The sequence below is a fragment of the Lissotriton helveticus genome, chromosome 8, assembly GCF_964261635.1.
Source record: "Lissotriton helveticus chromosome 8, aLisHel1.1, whole genome shotgun sequence".
NCBI classification, from domain to species: domain Eukaryota; kingdom Metazoa; phylum Chordata; class Amphibia; order Caudata; family Salamandridae; genus Lissotriton; species Lissotriton helveticus.
The window spans coordinates 72239529-72261105 of NC_136069.1; the positions used below are offsets into that span (position 1 = coordinate 72239529).

At 45.8% G+C, this 21577-nt stretch overlaps 1 protein-coding gene and 1 long non-coding RNA gene across 2 annotated transcripts in view; both read right to left on the reverse strand.

Annotated features, from left to right (window-relative positions):
• Positions 1-21577, reverse strand: part of CFAP91 (cilia and flagella associated protein 91) — a 449409-nt gene that overhangs the window by 164124 nt on the left and 263708 nt on the right. The window contains exons 9-10 of the mRNA XM_078656654.1: positions 5186-5368; positions 4933-5072 (exon numbers count right to left, since the gene is read on the reverse strand). Coding sequence (XP_078512780.1) covers positions 4933-5072; positions 5186-5368 — 323 coding nt within the window. The remainder of the gene's footprint in view (positions 1-4932; positions 5073-5185; positions 5369-21577) is intronic.
• Positions 19244-19883, reverse strand: LOC144771463 (uncharacterized). Its single transcript, XR_013599289.1, has 3 exons — positions 19796-19883; positions 19464-19707; positions 19244-19363 (listed from the first exon to the last, which is right to left on the reverse strand). It is a non-coding gene; the product is annotated as an uncharacterized LOC144771463 (long non-coding RNA).

Consider the following 21577-nt stretch of genomic DNA (forward strand, 5'->3'; position numbering starts at 1 on the left):
GACCCCTGTTCAACAGTGTATAACACGGGGAGAGCATAACCGGAAGATGGGCACACAAAGGAAGCAAAAGAGGAGGGTCAGAAGGAAGCCGAGCGACTGCAGGGGAGAATGGGGAGTTGGCAATTGAGGCCTCGGACCAGAGCCTGAGGGCCGCAACTATCTTGGCGACCATCTAGGATACCAAGACCTCTCTAACTCAAAAAATGACACAGTCACTCAGGAGGTGGGGCTGCTGCGGGCGGACCATAGGAAATTGATGGAGAGGGTAGGGGCAGCAGAACATAACCTCACACAGATTTCACCACTGGTTGGGGGAGCAAAGCACCACCTCGAGAAGCTGGCGCTGGATAATGCGGCTATAGAGGCAAAACTGGATGACTTGGATGACCGATCCCGCCGTAATAACATCCAGATGGTCAGATGGTGGGGATCCCAGAGTAGGAAGAGAGTCAGTTGAACCAGGGTCTTCCCTCCAGCTCAGTTATACTGGAGGGGAGACCATCGAAACTGCCTACGGTGAAAAGGGCCCACAGGGTGCCAGGCAGGCCTCCTGTCCCTGAGGGCCATTGTGATGTAACTACTGATTTTTGGAACCAAGATCGTATCTTGCAGGTGGCCAAGGCTCATGGACCTTGGCTGTTGGACGGAGGTATGGTTAACAAATATCCAGATTAGACAACGTAGTGACAGTATTGGTAGTGGAGATCCAGGGTGACCAAGCCTGGTCTGCGGGTAACATGGGGTCGGCGTTGGATGTAGATAAAGAAGCCTTATGGGCTTCAATACAATGATACAATGGATGAGGAGTCTTCTGGCATGTGGGTGAACCGGAGGAGTGGGGTTGCCAGTGTTTACCCCCATGACTGCCGACCTGATTGTTTGATCAGACAATGTGTTCTGTGGGATATGGCCTGCCTCCAGGCTTCCCTCCCAGTTCCGAAATTCCTGGGAAGCCTGGATCAGTGAATATTTGGGGGGGAGGGGCTTGAAGTGGGTGGGGGGGGGGGGCGGGGGAGCTTGTAACAGGTACCTCAAGCCTTGGGTAGTGGGTAGTTTCAAACTCACCGTGTGAGGATCGGGGTTGTATTAATGCCAGACAGCGGCTATAGTGGCCACACTGTGGGTGGGCAGGATTCACATGGCTACAAGCACGGTACAAGGGTTAGTGGAGCCTGGCCCCCGTGGTTCAGCTGCTGGTGGCCTGTGGGTCCACTCCTGGAATGTTAATGGTCTTGGTAGCAGCATCAAGAGGGGTGTGGTTACAAAATTCATATCCAGGCATGCCCCAGGTGTTGTTATGCTGCAGAAGATCCACATGGTAGGCAATAGGTGTAGTTTCTTTAACAGAAAGCCTTATAGGTTGGTGGTCCATGTAAGGTTCAGGCGGTGTTCCAGAGAGGTTGGGATTCTACTTCCTGTTCCACGTGGTGAGGACATGGGCATCCCTGGATAGTTGTGGAGCAGCTGCCTCCGGTACCTGGAGTGGGCTTCCCCTCACAATAGTTTCTTGGTACCTCCCAGCAGGCCTGCAGACTGGGGACGTGGCGTGAATGGGAGTCTAGTTGGTGGATGCACCAGATATCCTCATGATTTTAGGGGGGACCTCAATTTGACGGTGCAGTGGAAAAGGGACAGGATAGTACAAGTCCGCCAGACACCTAGGGTGGATACGCGCCTGACTGTGCTCCTAGAGTCCATGGATCTGGCTGACTTGTGGTGGGTACAGCATCCCGACTAGAGGCAGTTCTCTTATGCAGCTAACGCTATGAAGTTACTTTCCAACCTGGACTATCTTTGGGTCCTGCAGCATCATACTGGTTGGAGGGGGGATGCGCATTGTTTGCTGAGAGATATCTCAGACCATTCTCTTATGATAGCGACATGCCCAGGCATCAGGGGCAAAGAGGGTGATTGGTGACTTTATACATGCAAATTAATGGACGGGGGCACCAAGAAACATTTGGTCGTCGTGACTACTAGTTATTTTGAAGAGAACAAGGGGTCGGTGTCCTCAAGATTGTTACGGGGCCTACAAGGCTGTGGTCTAGGGACCATTGACTTTGCACACAATAGGAAAAAAGAAGGAGTAGGAGTGCCTGAACCTAGAGAGGAAGTACTTGCAAGGGGAGGCTGACTTTATGGTCTCACCAACGCTGAACCTGGTGATTGGAATTGGAGGGTCCAGAAGGAATACAGAGTGTTGGCACACCAAGAAGCGAGGGCCCGTTTTCGAGCCAAGCAGGGACGAGTGTACAAATTTGGTGATAAGGCTGTGAAACTCATGGCTTGAGTTGCCTAATATGAGGAAGGGCAGAGGTGGATACGGAGTCTGAGGGGGAGTAACAAAGCCCTGGGGGAGACACCCGTTACCATCGCTCAGGAGATGGCAGCCCATATGTGGGTCGTCTATAGCCTCCACACGTCCGGACGGGGAGGAGTTGCGCAATTGTGTCTGGGATCTCCCGTCTCCTACCATTGTGGAGGAGGAATGGGAGGCTTTAGAGGCAGAGATCTCTTATTCAGAGATTGCAGAGGCCCTGACCCAGATCCGGCCCTGCGGTGGAACCAGGACTGGGAGGATGCAATATCCTTATATCTGGACAACATACTGCTATTCCTGGTGCCGCTCAACTGGTCTTTGTGGGACATCCTAGAGATCTTGCATGTCTTTAGGGAGTTCACCTGGCTGCTATCTGGGGTAGGTCTGTGGCATATCCCTTGATGGAGTGGTGCTCCCTTCTGAGACACATCCCAGTTTGCTGGGAGCCCGATGGTTTCATGTAGCTGGGCATCCATGTCACGACTGACCGGGAGCATTTTTCTGTGCGAATTTGGGGAGCATGTTGGAGGCATATGAGCAAGATTTGGGTTAGCCTACTACTGTCGTTGCTGGGAAGGGCAGTGCTATTTAAAAAGATAAACCTACCCAAGTTCCTGTATGAAGTGCCGGATAGGTTTTTTCGGTGGGTATGTGAGGTCACTAGAATGTTGCTTAGGGATTGGGGGGTCCCTCGCATAGCCCTGACAACGCTGACCAGGAAAGCCTGAGATTGGGACATTGCTTTGCCTAACCTCAGGGTGTTTTACTGGGCAGCTCACTTGGCGACGGTGAATGATTGGGTTTTCTAGGACCAGAGAGAGCCCTCCCTTATTGAATGCAGAAAGGCACTGGACCTGGTAGGGTACTGGCAGCATCTGAATGGGGGGGCATGAGATTAGAGGGCTCCCGCCAGCTACTGTGGTTAACATCTGGAGGAGGGCTTACAATCTCATGGAGTGAAAGGGATGAGTTACACTGGTGCATCACTGTAGGAGGTGGAGGCAATGAAGGGGATCAGGAACATTGAGGGCTACAAAAAGGGAGACCTGTTGGGCATCTCAGCAGTGTTGGGGGATATCTGGAAGGAGGGAAGGTTGATCTCCTTTCCGGAGCTGCAGAATGAATACGATATGTCGGGCAGACAATGCCTCAGATACCTGCAGATGCAGCACATTCTTAAGCCCTATTGTCCTATGCTGGAAGATATGCCAGAGAAATCCCCCCCTGGAGTATAGAGTGATTGACTCCCCCCTGCATGAGCCTGCCATATCCTTTGTGTACACCACACTCAAAGTTCATAGTTTCCCTGACTTGGCCTCCCTTAGGGATAGATGGGAAATGGACCTGGGTAGACTGGAGGGTGAGGCATAGGGAGCGGTCTGCCGCTACCCGCGGGAGGTGGCGATTCAGGGGGGGGTTTCATCTGGTCCAGCTTAAACCGCTGCACATGGTGAACTTCATGAGGGAAAGATTACATAAATTGGGACAATGTGACTCCGAACTCAGTTCAAGGGTGTGTGGTCAGAGGGGCACCCTGCTCCACACGATACGAGCACGCCCCCTGGTGCGGAAGTATTGTCGGAGAGTGGGATCCTGTCTGTCTGATATAGTGGAGGTTTGAATACAGTTCATGCCCCAACTAGTTGCGCGGGGCATTTGAGGGGTAACAGACTTTGTTCCAGTTGCGATGGATGATTGTCCAGCCAGGGACAGGTACCGCTACTTGTGTTTTGATCATCAGTGGATATAGAAGGTGGCGTGGATAGATATCTGGGCCTGATATATCTGTGCAGTGTATGGAGCCGACTGTCTGGGCGATGTTTGTGGTCGGGAAGGGTTGGTTGGGACGAGTTGGGAGGAGTGGGCCCGATTCATAGAACTAACTTAAGACAAAATCCTAAACTTGCTACCATTTTGGTATTCATAGAAGTCATTTAGGAGTCCTAAAGTTAGGACTCCTAACTTTACTACTCCGAAACTGAGAAGAATCCTAACTTTAAGACTTTTGGTATTCACAGAAGGCATTTAGGAGTCCTAAAGTTAGGACTCCTAACTTCTCTGAATACCGAAATGAGTAAATGCCTTCTGTGAATACCGAAATGAGTAAGTGCCTTCTGTGGATACCAAAATGGTAGTAAGTTGAGGATTTTGTCTTAAGTTAGTTCTGTGAATCGAGCCCAGTATTTCTCATTGGTGTATAACTGGCAGGCTTGCTGGTCTTGTGTTTTCTTTTATTGGTGTACGGTGTGCAGTTCATTGAAAATGCCAATACACAGATTATTATTTTTTTATTTAAAGATCCTGGTCCCAGATGAGAAAAGTAATAGAAGATGGAAATGTATCAATCCATCCCTATCTATCTGCAGCACTTCTGTTATAAGTAGATGCTGATCAGCATTAGGGTTGCCCAGCCTACACCAGTGTAAGATACAAAGGTCTTCAAACTGGATCTGACTTCTTAAACGGCACTTGAGGGGTCAAAGACAATATGATAGAACTAGACAAGTTTATTCTGAACTTCTTTATATTTTTTGTGTGTGGAAGTTATATTTACTTGGGACATTCCAAGTACATACATAATGTCTTACTGTTGTAGAGTCCTACTGCATTACCTTATGAACTTGTTCTAGTTCCAAATCCAACCTGGCTGCTCGCTTAAGGAACCCATCCTTGGTGGTGAGATTACGTTTGGGAGTCTTGATTCGAGGCTGGGTGACAAAGTCAGGTAGGTTAGCCTCCAGTTCCAACAATCCTGGGAACAGGGAAAGGTAATATTCACGGTCAGACATTTCAGTTTACTTAATTGTTATTCCTATCTCAATATTTACTCCCATTGTTTTCTAAGTACAAGCAGGATATCTATACCTTCATAAGAACTGAGAAAGGGGTTTTTCACAACGTATCGCTCAGAATTGCGATCCGGAAAATAGCCGATCCGGGTGAGAGGCGCATAGACCTGGGAGTCATAGCTGCTATAGTCATGAATGATATCTCGACGCTCCAGCTTCCCCTCAATATTCTTCATCGTGCGTGTCAACTTTCTGATTTCTGAAACATAAATTAAGTTTTGTCAACTAATGTGCCATAAAATTACCTGAAAATATGCAGGTCATCACAACTTTGTATACCAACAGAGCTGACACATGCTTTCATCCCTCGGTGTTCAATAAGATAATTACAATTTATGTTATGTTATGTTATGTTATTTATTCTTTTGTATAGCGCAACGGTTACTCAAAAAAAGTGTCCCGGCGCTTTGGGTAAGGAGAACTAATTCGCAATAACATAACACAGTAAAAAAAGAGTAAAGAACAAATAAGTAAAAGAGTTAAAAAAAGAGTTAAAAAAAGGGACTGCTGGGGGCCTACTGGGTAAAACAGCCAAGTTTTTAGTTGAGTAGGTACTACAAAACATTAATAAATAGGCAATCCAGTATGTAGTGTACAATGCAAGTAAAAATGGCATTCATTGTGATTCCAGTACTCTTAATTTTGGCACTCCCTTCTTCACAACTGATTGGTGATGCCTGATACACAAGCAGGACCAGAAAAAGCTTCTCTCAAAGAACGCTTTTCATTTGTTTCAAGGAAACAAAATGCAGGTGACTTAGCATCTTAAGCAGACCATATGCCTTAACCATGCATAACCAATAGTTCCAGTCCAGTTTCCAAATATTTTTCGTGCATATGTATACAAGAGGACGCTAGGTGGCTATGGTGAAGGAGGGAAAGCAAGAGCTAAAACTACTGTAATTATCATAAAAGTAGCTTTTAAGCACTATGGTGTTTTGGCTCTAGCTTCTGCTCAGGTGGTTAGGAAGAAATGCGTTACTTACCGGTAACTGCAGTTATCCAGTATTGGTGTCTTTCATAGATTCACATGCCTGAATCATTCCCCGTCGTCGAGACGGGAGTCTCCGGTACATAGAAAAGTAATGTCTTATAGACATACATAGAGAATAGTAGGCCTAAAGGCCTCACCTTAGTAACATATCCATGTCCTTTTGTAAAAAGGACCAAACTCTAGAGAAGAGCCAATCAGCTATCACCTCCCTCTAGAACCTTCCTGGCAGGAGCCTCAGTCCCTCAGATTTTCGTACGCACTAAGCTAAGCAGGCGTGACACATGAGTTAGGTGAGTCCTTCCAGGGGAGGCGGGAGGGTTGCATGTGAATCTATGAAAGACACCAATACTGTATAACTGCAGTTAGAGGTAAGTAACGCATTTCTTATCCAGTATTATGGGTGTCTTTCATAGATTCACATGCCTGAATCAGAGTAGCAAGCAATGCAGAGTGCACATTTCTGATGGAACAGCATATACAAGTCCTTAGATAAGACACATCATGCGAGCATGAACCATCATTAGACCTCTACAATAAGTATTACTAAAGAAATGTGCACACCAGAGTAGGATGGAGGGACGGAGGAAGGCTCACCTTACTGAAAAGATGGCGTAACACTGATTGTCTCACTGCTGCATCATTCATCAGCTCCGTATCCAGGCAGTAGTGCCTAGTGCAGGTATGCGGCGACTTCCATGTTGCCGCCCTGCAAATGTCAATGACTGGCACCCCTGCAAAGAGAGCTAAAGAAGTGGACATAGCTCTCGTGGAGTGCGCTCTCACTTTGGAATGCAATGGCTGTCCAGCTTGGTCATGACAGAAAGCAATGGCTGCAGAAATCCATCTGGAGATGCTCTGCTTGGCAAGCGGTAGACTTTTCCTAGGTCTGCTGTAAGCTACGAATAGCTGGTTAGATTTCCTGAATGTTTTCGTTTTGTCCGTGTAAACTTCAAGCATCGCTTGAGATCCAAAGAAAGTAGCGCTCTCTCAGCTGCCGTGCTTGGGTTCGGAAAGAAGGAAACCAGAACCACAGGTTCATTTAGGTGGAAGTCCGACGGGACTTTTGAGATAAACCTAGGATTGGTTCTCAGGATTACTCTGTCATTATTAAACTGTAGAAAAAGATCCTGGATTGAAAACGCCTGTAGCTCACTGACCCCCCTTGCAGATGTGAGCACCAGGAGGAGTGCGGATTTCCACGAGGCATACTTTAGGTCAGCTCTGTGTACTGGTTTGAACGGATGTTTCATGAGGTGGTTAAGAACCACATTGAGATGCCAGGCAGGTGGCAACATCCTTACTGGCGGGAAAGATCTGTATATTCGTTTTAGAAATTGCTTAATCAACCCGCTTGACCAGAGTGATGGACTCGTTGAAGTTCTTTATAACAAGATATTGCTGCTAAGTGTACTTTAATGGAGGAGTGGGCTAGGCCCGACTGTGCCAGATGTAGTAGATAAGGTAATATTTGCTCCGGTGATGTGGAGAAAGGCCGAATTCTGTGATCTGGGAATACGTCTTGGTCGTGCTATCCGCCCTTGCTCCAGTAAGAATGTCTACAGTCTTGTGGAATATTCAGATTGTGGAACTCTCTGAACTCAGGAGCCAGGCGACTAACCTGAGAGACTTCAGATCCAGATGTTGAACTTTATTGTTGTTCATTGTAAGCAGAGATAGATACTGCCGCAGGTGGACCGGCGGCTCCAGGGATAGACGGTGGAGCTCTGTGAACCAATGTTGCCTCGGCCAAGTTGGGGCTATTAAAATTAGAGTACAAGGCTCCACCTAAAGTTTCCTGAGGACTCTGGGAAGCATCGGGAATGGCGGAAAGGCGTACGCAACGACGTTGCGCCATGCGATGGAAGATCCATTCCCTAGAGACCCTGACTGGGGATGCCAACTTGCGAAGTATGGGCATTTGGCGTTCATTGTCGTCGCAAATAGATCGATTTGCGGCGTGCCCCATCTGGAGAAGATCTGGTCGATAATTTGTTGATCTAGCACCCACTTGTGTGACGATGTTTTCTGCCTGCTCAACACGTCGGTGAGCACATTGTCCGTGCCTGGGACATATTCCGCTCTTAGGGTTATATTGTGGAGTATGAGCCAATTCCAGATTATTTTTTGCAACTCGCGAGAGTGTCAGCGAGCGTGTCCCTCCCTCTTTGTTGAGGTAGTGCTTAGTCGTGGTGTTGTCTGTCCGGATGAGCACCAGGGAATGTTTTATTCTTGGCAGGAAAGCTTGAAGGGCGAGGAAGACCGCCCGCAGTTCGAGCAGATTGATATGTAGTTTCTTCTCCATAGGAGACCACTACCCGCTTATCTGTAGCTCTTGCAGAAAAGCTCCCCAGCCTTCCAAGGAGGCGCCTGTTGTGACAACATGAGGAGCAGCCGGAAGCAGGAATGACAAGCCTTGAGATGACATCCACCATTGCAGGGCTCCGACCATCTGAGGATTCACTTTTATGTGGTCGTCGAATGACGCTGTGCATTGGACCCACTGCTTCGAGAGCGCCTTCTGTAGATTCCTCATTCGTAGTCGACAGTGAGGAATCAGGAGGATACACGCTGACATCATCCCCAGGAGGGATTTGAAGAGACGGACTGTCAAGACTTTCTTCGAGGCTACTATAGCAGCTAGTGCAAGGGGCTGGTACATCCTCTCTCTGGATGGGAAAGCTTTTGCTGACCGTGTGTCCAGGGTTGCACCTAGGAAACTGATGCACTGAGAAGGTTTTAGGACCGATTTTTTCTGATTGAGGGTGAGACCCTAGCAATCGAAAAGCTTTAAACAGGCTTTGGAAGACCTGGACGCGTCTTCTAAGGATGGAGCCCTGACCAGCCAGTCATTCAGATACGGAAAGACTTTGTGATGGCACTGTCTGAGATATGCCGCCACCGGGCTACGACATTTCATGAATATGCGCGGTGCAGACTTGAGCCCGAAGGGCAGAACGCGAAACTGCAAGTGTCTGCCCGCTACTGCAGATCACAAGTACCTTTTTGTGATTCCTGTGAATTGGGATATGGAAGTAAGCGTCCTGTATGTCTAGGGACGCCCTAAAATCCTGCTGTTACAGGAGTTGCAAGACCTCCTGGATCCTTACCATGCGAAACAACTACTTCTTAGGAATTTGTTGAGGGCCCTAAGGTCCAAGATTGGTCTCCACTTCTTGTCTTTTTTCTGGATCAAAAGAAGCAGGAATAAAACCCTTTTCCCTTCTGAGATGGAGGAACTCTCTCTATTGCTCCTTTCTGCAGCATAATCGAGATCTCTCATAGAAGCAGCCGTAGATTTTTGTTATTTCCGCTGTCCTGTACCTTGAAAGGACGACCTCCCAAAAGAGGATTGCATGTTTTGCTGTTGTTGGCGCTGTTGGTATTGCGGTCTACTCTGGCCTGAAGGGCAGGAAGACCTGTATTAATAATTTCCCCTGTAGGAAGACTGTCCTCTTCCTCTATTTCTACTAAAGGACTGGTTCTTATACTTAAGAGTGCCCAAAGGTCTCGCAGTGTCTGCTTCGTCAATTTTGTGTGCCAAATAGTAACTGGCTAACATATGGCATGTCCAAATTCTTTGTTTGCACCTCAGGACGGAAAGAGGTTGCCTTTAGCCATCCTTGGAGCCGCAAGACTGCTGCTCCAGCCAACTGGCGGAACCCTGTCATAGCGATATCCATCGCGCAGTCTATAGTTTCTGACGTCGATGCTTCATCATCTAGTAGAATCCTCTTTACTTCCTCTTTGGATGACTCTGGCAATTGTGACAGCTATGGGGCTATGTGTGCCCACAATTGCCTAGTATAGCGTCCCAAGAGCGCTAGGGCGTTCGCGGCCTTTACCGTCATTGCCGATATTGAGGAAAACCTGTTCCCAATGTTGTCCACTCTTCTTACCTCCTTACCAGGAGGAAGCGACAAAGGGGCCGAAGGATTCCTGGAGGTCTTCTGGGCCGCCTGTGTCACCACGGAGTCCGGCTTAGGATTTGTCCTGATAAACACGCCGGTGCTGTATCTGGCGCCCTATACTTCTTATCCAACTGAGGGATCACTGGTGATACAGAGGAGGGGTTCTGCATGACCTTTACCCCTTCTGACTATAGGTAATCGATAATAGGTATTGACCTTACTGCCTTCTTGAGAGGTTCTGTGAAGTCATACAAGAAGCAGACCTGTTCTTGAGAGACCATTGAGATCTTACAACGTTGAGCAGCCCTCTCTACCACATTATAAGAGATTCCAAAATTGTCGGAATTTCCCTCGTCGACGAGTCCGTCGACGAGATCGGCATCATAGACTATGCCGTCGTAGACGAGCAGTCATAGACGAGGCCGTCGTAGGCGACATCAGACGATCCGTCGTAGACGAGGCCGTCGACAACGAGCCATCGTAGAGGAGCAATCGTAGATGAGGCCATCGTAGACGAGGCCATTGTAGACTAGGCCATCGTCGACGCCGTAGACAGGCCGTCGTAGACGAGCAGTCATTGACGAGGCCGTCGTCGACGACGCAGTCGTAGACGAGCCATCATAGACAAGCCATCGTAGATGAGGCCATCGTAGACGAGGCCATCGTAGATGAGGCCATCGTAGACTAGGCCATCGTAGACTAGGCCATCGTCGACACCGTAAACAGGCCGTCATAGACGAGCAGTCATAGACGAGGCCGTCGTCGTCGACGAGCAGTCGTAGACAAGACATTGTAGACGAGCCATTGTAGATGAGACCTTGTAGATGAGACATTGTAGATGAGCCATTGTAGATGAGCCATCGTAGACGAGGCCATCGTAGACGAGGCAAACGTAGATGAGGCAAACGTAGATGAGGCCGTCGTAGATGAGGCCGTCGTCGACGCCGTAAACAGGCCATCGTAGACGAGCAGTCATAGACGAGGCCGTCGTCGTCGACGAGCCATCGTCGTCGAGCCGTCGTAGACGAGCCGTCGTAGACGAGCCATCGTAGATGAGCCATCGTAGACGAGGCCATCGTAGATGAGGCCATCGTCGACGATCCGTCGTCGTAGACGAGCCATCGTAGACGAGCCGTCGCCGACGAGCCGTCGTCGACGAGCCATCGTAGACGAGCCGTCGTAGACAAGCCATTGTAGATGAGCCATCGTAGACGAGGCCATCATAGACGAGGCCTTCGTAGACGAAGAGGCTGTAATAGGTAATGATGATGGTTTCTTCGTCGACGATCCTGTTGACGATGTTGGCTTCTTAGTCTTTACCTCAGGAGGAATAGAAGACGCCTTCCTGAAGGGTCCTATGACCAGAGGAGGTGATTTTGACGGCTCAGAAGACGTTTTTTTACATGATTTTTCTGCAAAAGCAAGTCCTTTACTCTCCTTATCCACAGAGTGAGGAGATTTTTAAGAACTGCGCCCAGAAGACCCATGAGTGGTCTTTTTGAGGGCCTTCTCAGGATGCTCCCCTGAGGAATGAGTCTGAGGAGATTCTCTTCTCTTTTGAGGTCTCCTAGACGTTGAGGATAACGCCTCATCACGGTCATTGGAGAAAATAAAAAAAAAAACTTTCTGGTCTTAGTGTTTGACACCATATTAAAAATCACCCTTCACGACCTCTCAAAAACTTACTTGAGAAAGTGCGACATACCTTGCAGTCTTTGGCCTGTACCAGACCTTCTTTAAAGAATGTATTTGAAGATAATCCATAGTAGAAAAGAATCCTTGACAACAAAGTCATTTAATGAAGTGAAAAAACACAGAATCTGAGCAGAGCTCAGAGGAGACTCCCTTAGCACAACGTGCGGTAGAATATCTGAGGGACTGAGGCTCCTGCCAGGAAGGTTCAAGAGGGAGGTGATAGCTGATTGGCTCTTCTCTAGAGTTTGGTCCTTTTTACAAAAGGACATGGATATGTTACTAAGGTGAGGCCTTTAGGCCTACTATTCTCTATGAATGTCTAGAAGACATTACTTTTCTATGTACCGGAGACTCCCGTCTCGACGACGGGGAATGATTCAGGCATGTGAATCTATGAAAGACACCCATAATACTGGATAAATTCCTAATCCAAAATGTCGTTGCTGCTTTTCCTCCACCCTAGCAGAGGTCTGCTTAGTAGATGATGATACAGGCTATACTATCCATATAACAACTGATTGTTTGGATATGGCTGTACCCTGTGTGATTCGGCCATAGCTAACAAAAAGCAGCTTCATTTTTCTCAGGTTTTGTCTATGTAGAAGCAAAGAACGCTTCTAATATCTAGCAAACAGAGGACACATTCTGCAACTGAAGAAGGATTAGGAAAGAAAGTAGACAGAGTAATAGTTTGGTTAATATGAACATTAAAAAAAAACTTTTCAGAGAAATGAAGGAATGGGTTCTTATTACCACCATATTACAGTGGAAACTCTGTTCTGCTGCTGATAAAGCCTGTAATTAACACACTCTTCTAGTGGAGATGATTGTAACTAGGAAAGCTATCTTCCAGGAGGTATGATTGCAACTAGGAAAGCTGTCTTCCAGGAGAGATGCTGCAATGTAGCCTTGTATATTGGCTTAAAAGGTGAGCCCATCAGCTTTCACAGAACAATGTTCAACTCCCATGGTGGAGAAGGATGTCTAATTGGAGGGAAGTTTCTTAATTCCTTCCTGAAAGACTTTAATGATGGAAATTCAAAAACTATTAGTTGATTTGGAGATTTTCTATATGATATAATAATGGCCATATTAATCTATAATGATGGGAATTGAAGCTTGTTTTGGGCCAAATGAAGCAGATAAGGTAAAAGAATGTCCTGCTGACAAGAGATTGGATAGTGTCCAATTTCCTGGCACCATATGCACAATCTTTTCCATTTCAGTGATGAGCATAGTCTTGAGGAGGGGCACTTTGTTTCTTTTAAGATCATATAGACTGATTCAAATTACCACACTGTCTGACTTTGGGAAACATGCTGCCAAATTGTTAGTGCTGGGTATTGAATTTGCACCATGGAGGAGTTTTTTGTGTTTCTGGAGTTGAGAAAGGAGAGCGCATACATTTTTATTTTATTTTATTTTGAAGGTTTTATATAGCGCGAACATGATCCTTGCGGGTATCAGAGCACTTTACATGAGTAGAGAGTAGGAAACAAAAGGAACACAAGAATACATAATTAACACTTGTAGTAGAGTTCTCAGTTGCGTAAATGCATCTGTACAATGTTTCATGAGAATGTTTCATGTTTCAATTTTTCATGTTTCATGTGCCTTCATCAAACCTTTCCTCTGCTCTCTCAGGCATGTATGCTTGCATCTTAATGCCTGAAACCACAGTGTTGATTGGCTATTTGAAGGTCTGCCTAAAAGATTATGCACAGTCTCTTGACTTTTATTGTGGTAACAGGTGCAGTGCACAAACTCTTGAAGCATAAGACCAGGAGTATGGGATGCTTGCCCTTCGCTCTACTAGGATCTTAGATTTGGCTCGCTAAGGCAGAGGTACCATTCTCTGTTTGAAAATGTTGTTTAAGACTTCATTGCTCAGGACCCACTTGTGAGACGCTTTGTAATAGCAGCTGAGAAAGTCTGCTTGCTGATTCACTGTCCCTGGAATGTGGAACCCTGTTAGTGTCAGTCACCGGGCCAGGACCAAGTGGCAGGTTTTCTGTGCTTCCACTGAAAAGGGTGTCAACCTGATCAGGCATTATCTGGTGGTGAAAAAAATAACTTATCTTTAATAAATCTCTTTCTGGTTGAGACTCTATCCAACCGCAGTTTCCTCACCTTTAAAATATCCCCAGGTAGAGTTAAATTGGTAATTTTTTTTTATTATGTATAGTTAATTAAAATACAATCATTACATTCAAAACAAAATCTTAAAATGTGTTAAAAGAATGTAGTAAGTCTAATCATCTTTGTCGAAGACCATACAGTAAGAGACCGAGAGTGGTTGTCTAGCAGTGTTCCCTGAGCCGGGGCGGGCTGGGCATTTTTAGCCCAACGTTCATCCGTTAGGTGCCAGAGCCAGTGGTTACCGCCAGTTGTAGATTTTGTAGTCTTTGCTCTATCGTAGTCAGAAACTTGACATATCTGCAGTTCGTTTTGTGTTCGCAGGGTTCAAGCAAGCAAGCACAGCCTGCCTTTGCGTGCTGGTCCCTATCTGCTTGAACTGGTCCCTTAGTAGGTGTCGGCGGAGTTGTCGGAGCTCTTCACAAAGACAGGTCATGTGGAGTATGTCTCCAGTTGCTAGATTGCAGAGCGGACAGACTTCATGGCCATTGCTCCTGAGCCATGGTGGTTGGTGCTCCCTGCTGGGCAGGATCCCTAATCTATATTTCAAAAACTTACATTTTGTGATTTTTGGGTAGCCCTGGTTGAAGTAATGTTGTGGTGTCAGGGATTTATACGTGTTTAATGTCATCCACGCATGGTTTCTTTTTGCAAAAGCGGCCTTGTCCTCTATTAGGGAAAGGATTTTTACGTTTTTCCAAACCGCTTTTTTAAAGGGGTCGTGCCCCAGTTGCATGTCCAAAAGTGCGGTTGCCTTGACTGCCCCCAGTGCTGTCTTCAGGTAGGAGCGTTCCTGAGATACATCCCTACATTGTATGTATTGCCACAACATCGCATTTAAAGTATCATTGGAGGCAGAGCGGAGTTTGTGGCAGCAGATAATGAAGGCTCCTTGTCTAGCAAGGTCTTGTTTTTTAGGCCAAACTCCAGCCTTATTTGGGCAGGCGAGGTGTAAGATGGAATTGAGAACAGAGTTCTATATGCTTTTACCTGGATGTTATCTAGGTTCCTGGTGTCTCTCCCACGTAGTGCCTCGCTGCCGTAGGAAACTGAGGGGAGCAGTTTAGCCTGAATGACTTTTAAATATGGTGTCAGGGTTGGCCACGATAGTTGATTTGCTAGATTTTTCAGTGTGATGGCGATCGAGGCCCCTCTTCTTTTTGTTTCCTCCATCTGCCAGGCGAATGAGCCGTCGGTGTCAAAGATAAGACCCAAGTATTTGTATTCGCGTGAGGACTCTATTTTTTGGCCGCCCAGAGTCCAGGACTTCTGATGTTTGTTCCTGGTGTTGATCGACATCGTGCGCGTTTTACTTAGATTGCTTTTTAAGTTATTTTCCATTGCGTAGCTGTGCATTTCAAACAGCAAGTTCTGGAGGCCAATGTGTGTGTGACTAATAAGTACCACATCATCCGCGTATAGTAGATTACTTAGGGTATTTCCTCCCAGCCTCGGAGAGTGGGAGTTGCATGTGTCGAGTCGGCCTGATAAATCTGCCATAAACAGGTTAAACAAAGTCGGGGCCAACACGCACCCTTGTTTTAGCCCTTTGGTCGAGCAAACTTTGGAAGACAGATGGGTCCGGCTTCCCAGCTTCACCTGCACCCAGGTGTCATGGTGGAGTAACTTCAGCATATTTAGAAGCGTTTGAGGTATGTCCCATTGTGCAAGTTTCCGCCACAGCATGCCTCTCTCGATGTTATCAAAGGCTGCGCTGAAGTCGATGTAGCACAGGTGCAGCGGCAGTTTTTTTGTTTTAGCTCCGTCAATTATCAGCGAGATAGCCAGGATGTTGGTTGTTGTTCCGTTTTTTTTCCGGAAACCCGTCTGGTTCCATGGTATTATCTGCTTTGAGTCCGCCCATGTCAGAATCTCCTCTAGGATTATTCCAGCGAAGTATTTGGCTTCGTTGTCAAGGAGGGCTACTAGACGGTAGTTGTCGGGGACCGTTTTGTCTCCCTTTTTGTGTATGGGGACAATCGTCGACCCTCTCCGGGAGTCTGGGATTCTGTTTAGGAGTCTGACTTCTGTGAATAGAGGTTGTAGTATGGTGGCCCATTCAGTGTCTTTCTCCTTTAACAGGGCTGGCGGGATGCCATTAGGACCTGGAGCCCCTTCCTTCCTGCCCTTAAGAATCTGTTTTTTTATTAGGGCTATTTGCTGGGCCGCTGATGGTACCGGAGTAACACTGGGTTGGAATTGTTCTCCCAAGATTGTCAGCGTTGACATGGTTGTTGCGGGTGTTTGCTCTACGTTGGTGCTTCTTTGTGCCCCTATCTGTCCCCAGGGATCATTAAAATGACTGCCAAGGTATTTAATCCACTGATCTTCCCCAATGTGTGAGCCGAGGTCCTTGTGGTCTGGGCGTAGGATCTTATTTACTGTTTGCCAAAAACGGGCACTATTGTTGCTTTTGGAGTCGTATAAGAGTTTTTCCCAGCCTTCATTTTCCGCGTCTTTTTTTATTTCCCATTTTGTATGTTTGAGCTCAGCCCTTTGTTTTTTCAACGTGACTCGTAGTTGTTCGTTTTGGGGCTCTGCTCTTAGCCTCCGTAAGGATAGATTTACAACTCTTTTTTGTGAGCGTATTTGTATTCTTTGTCCCTTCTTTAGGCTGGTTCTGCTATGCTCTGTGTTATGGTTTCCTTTAGGAGCGGTCTTTATTGCCAGTTTGTAAGTCTGTATATTGCTCCCAGTGGGAGATGAGCCCAGCTGCATCTGATGTATGTGTACTGTACAGTTTCAGCCAAGGTGGTTGTGTTGGTTGGTGAGCATTTGATTTTCCTTTGATTGATTGTATAAATCTCCCCTAATGTGTTGTCTGGCCTGATTGCCATTGGGATCTTTGCTGTCAGCTGGCTTTCCTGAGGGCGGTGGTCACTTTCCCCCTGGTCCCCCATTCTGAATTCCCGGATATATGGAAATAGTGCCAGACTGATGAAAGTATAGTCCAAGATGGAGCTGGCTCTATTGGAGTAGAAAGAAGCTACTGGGGGGGGGGGGGGGGGGTCAGTCGGAAATCTGCCGTTTAGTGCCCGAAGATTTTGATGTTCTAAGTCTTGGAGAAGAGCGGTATTTTGGAGCTTTCTCCGGTTTGGCGGAGAACTTTGTTCTGGTATACTATAGATTTTGTTAGGAGCCAGGGCCTCGTCTTCTAATGACGAGCCAAGTAAGTTTTGGTTGAAGTCCCCCGACAAGAAGAGGAGTGGGTTCTCCAGTTGGGTGACGAGCTCCGCCAGTTGGTTCAAGATGTTCCTTGAGTCTTTGGCTCTATTTTTTGGGTTGTACATATACGTTGACAAAGCAGACTTCTTCCTCTTTGGTGCCCAGCTGTAGCTTAATCTTTACGGATAGGGTTGAGGGTGTTGATGGGGCCAGTTGGACCGCCGCGGATATTGATGTGTCCTGACTGATGTCCAAATTTGTTGGTTCTGGCCGCCGCTGTTGAGAAGCAGGTGAATCCCGGGATATGTTTTGTACTTGAGAGCCAGGTTTCCTGCAGCATTACAATATCGAATTGTAAGACATACTTTATGAAATTCCGGTCATCCATTTTGGAGGTTAGGCCTTTTATATTCCAGGAACAGATGCCAAGAACTGGCACCCTTCCTCTGATGTCTTCTCCCGTTTGGTGAAGGCGTCATACCTCTTCGGGGCATGTGAAAATCGTTCGGGAGAGTGTTCCTCTTCGTAGTGCGTGATTTGAATGGGATGCCTTCTTTGTGCTTGCTTCTGCCCATTCCCCCGTGCTGCGTGAGTGCTTGTTTGGCGGACTGTTTCCCTTGGAGTTGGCAGTGGTGAGTGTACGAGACTGATGATTCCTTGAGGCTGAGTTGCGCCTCCCTATTGTGGGCGCTGACTCCAAGCCAGTTGTCATTATCGGCCAGTCCAGTGGTTGCTGCCAAGTGCTGTGCTCCCTTTTTGGCGGAGATCTTCCCAGCGCACCCCTTAGTCCGCTGCAGGGGTTAGCCTGTTGCATCGCTGGTGCAGAACTGTTTCTTCTGCGGAGTGGCAAGGGGTAAGCTGGTCTTTGAAGAGGAACAAGCTTGATGCCCAAGTTCTTGAATTGGGCTGCTTCTGATGCAATTAGGTCAACAACGTCGCTAGAAGACCAAGTCGTCCTAGTCGCCTCCTGACTGTTTGAATTCAAAGCGGGCAAGAATTCAACCAAAAGTAGATCTTTGGAGTTTATGCCCCCCAAGGTGGGGACGCATTTCATCAGTTTGAGAATGTTGCCTCTATTCAGCACATCCTGCTGCCCTTTCGATGTGTATTCCGGGTGGAAGTGTCAAAAAGAAAAAGTCCCAATTAAAGAAATGGACTTCAGAGGATGTATCCAGCGTTCAGTAAAGGTACTGAAAAAGTCTAACTATGGACAGCATGCCAGATAAATGGGCGGGAAAGGCAAAGATACAACAGAACATCAGGGACAATAATTCCACAATAGCAAATACTAGAAGCTATGACAATATCTGAGACATATCACAAAACTTGTTTGGTAAAAAACTCTTGTTTCAAATTTATTCACATAATCAAAATTACACAATCAATAATCATTCATATAAGTATTTATAAAAAACAATTAAAAAACATGTTCAATAGGACAAATATGCTTCATAAAATTTATACACAAAAAATTTTTTTAAAATTGAAAAGAATCACAAGGGTCGACGCGGCGTTTCGGTTTTTCTTATAGAACACCTTCTTCAGGACAGATTCTAAACAGTTAAGAAACATAGAGTTACCATCCATTTGATATCTTAATGTATCATTTGACAACACTGTCTCAGTTATCCCATTGTTCTCACATTTCACATCTCTGATTGTCACATATCTTTTTTTAAAAAACAACCATACTCGTTTTTATATAATTTGCCCAAATCGAACAACACTTCATTTTTTACATCAAGGAATTGTTACTTACATCGTATATTATACTCAGCCCCCGTCAATACTCAATTTTTATGCATGCTACGAAACTACACAATTTAACTATGTTTGCCTTTCCCTTGGAATTCTCTATTCCAATGCTGTTACTACGCAATCATTTGCATTTTATGCCTTATCTAATGTGGGCATACCTTTTTCCAGAGGAGTAAGAGTGGCTCTACTGGAGGGTAGTGCTTGGCCCCAAGTAGTTTCCAAGGGTTTTCTCGATGAATGAAAGATTTTTCACGATCTGCCGTGTTCAATTAGCAACTGTGATTAATCTGGAATAAGATATTTATTTTTAGGTGACCATCTTTTGGTGTTCTTAATTTGCATTTTTATTTCTGGTTTTTAATAAATCCCAGAAGGACATTCAAGTAACTTCATACCTCTTTCCTTTGGGTATTAAGCCAATATTTATTCCATAGCCCTCTGTATTTATAGGCAGGCTTCAGGAAGTCTTAATCAATGGGTTTCTCGATGAGAGACAAGAGTCACGATCTGCCGTGTACAATTAGCAAATGTGCTAGATCTAAAAAAAGATAGTTCTGTTTACATCACCATCTTTTGGAATTATTAATTTTTGTACCTAGTTTATAACATCTCAGGGAAACAATCACCTAATTCCATACCTCTTTTATTTGGATATTGGGCCAATATTCATTCCATAGCCATCTGTATTTCTAGGCGGACTTCAAGAAGTTTATGTGGACCTATAGAAATAGATATTCTCCTTAATATATATATTCCCAGGGCCCATCCTACATTTAATAATAATAGACATTCGCGCCATTGACCTTATACCTTTTGGTCTGCTATGTTCTTCCTGGGGGTTGCTGCCAGGAGGAGCCACCGTATTACTGGGATGGTTTTAATCTGAAAGATTTAATTAATCACTCAATTATACACTCTTTACATCACTCCTATTCACTATGGTCATATTGCCACACAGGAGGTCCCTTACCCAGTGTTTAGGGATTCATGCGCCGTCTTTTGACTTGATCCTCTTGGTTACCATTGAAGATCACCGGCCAACGTGTTGCATTACTGGGTATAGTCACGTGAATATATAGATTTCTGTGGATGTATAATACAAATATTGTTGGTAGGGAATCTTTCTTGATATCCTCTATTTGTTTCTTACTTATCCTATTTGTTGTCGACTTGATATATGTATCATTAGCAGTACTTTACTTGTCTTCATGTGTACATTTATACCCATAGGCACATTTTGCTGTTAGTTCTATTTCCTATTCGTTCCTCTACCCATTATAAGTACCCTTATTCCTAATTCTATATGTCCCTGAGTTAGGCTAATCTTTTCTCTCTCATTCTTACCTATTTTGATGTAGTCGGCCTCCCTGCTCCTGATTCCTGACAGCCCGTCGCCTCTGGTCGATTTCCAGAAAGTAAAATGAATTGCCGCTTTGTTTCCCAGTTTAAATATCTGCCGCGCTCTGATTGTGCGTTTGTTTTACCTCACCCGATTGGCTGCCATGTTGATTCTCCTAGAGACTGTTACTAGGGTGGGCATACGGCATTCCTCTCATCCGCGTATTGGCCCATGTCAATCACGTCGTACGAGCTCATTGGGGGAAACAGCAAAATGCGTTTCCAAGGTGATTTCCCTCCCCGCCTTCTATGCACGCTCATTGGGGGAAACAGCAAAATGCGTTTCCATGGCGATTTCCCTCCCCGCCTTCTATGCAAGGTTACGAGTTGCACTTTCTACCGCGAATTGGTTCCCGCTATTCCTGTGATTGGATGAGGGAACTTTATGCGTTTCTATGGTGATTTTCGCTCGTGTTCTTCAATGCACGGCTAGCGAGTGAATCGATATATTTACCATGTCGATTCCCATTGGTTAAGACTACCAATGCATTCCTACAGTAGTAAAAGCTCGTATTTTTCCTCATGCGCCTAATATTGTGAAAAAAGCTACTTACTCTATTCTATCAGTTGTTATATTATATTCAATAATTATAAAACCCCACCTTTTTTATATCTCAGCGTTTTATCTAAATGAGTTGCCCTACATCGATGCCACACAGGTTATGTCTTGCTGGGGTTAATTAAAATTACCATACCCATTGTGAGAATTTATTCTATGTTCATTTTGTAGATTGCCTAAAGTTATTTAAGACATACCGGGGAAAAAAAGATTTTTTGTATTCTAAGTCTCCGGGGACTCACAAGTTCAGATTCTAATTTTCTCCTCGAAGGCTGGTCGGTTTACTTGATAATTTTCTCCCAGTCCTCTCTTGAATTAAGACCCGTTCTCACACTGTTGAGGGTAGACATGTAGAATTGTTCTCTTTTCTTCCTTTTGTCATTATAGTTGCCTCCTCTTTTACTGACTGTTATCCTCTCTAGTCCACACCATTTTAGGTCCTCAAGACCATGGCCGGCTGCCTTCCAATGTTCAGTGAGAGGTGCTCCTGTTTTGTTTGTTCTGAGGGCAGAACGGTGTTCATTTAAACGGAGCCTGATTTCCCTTGATGTCTCTCCCACATAGGACTTCTGACAGGGACATTGGATCAGATAAATTGCATTTTTGGTCCTACAGTTTATAAAGCTTTTAATATTTACAGATCTATCGTTGACTATGATTTTATTGCCTTTGATGATACTTGTGCAATTCACACAACCCATACACGGATGTGTCCCTGTGGGTAAAGGGTTGCCATCAATTGTTGTTTGTGAAGTTTTCGGAGTGTCCCTGTATGTATGCACAAGGGAGTTCCGA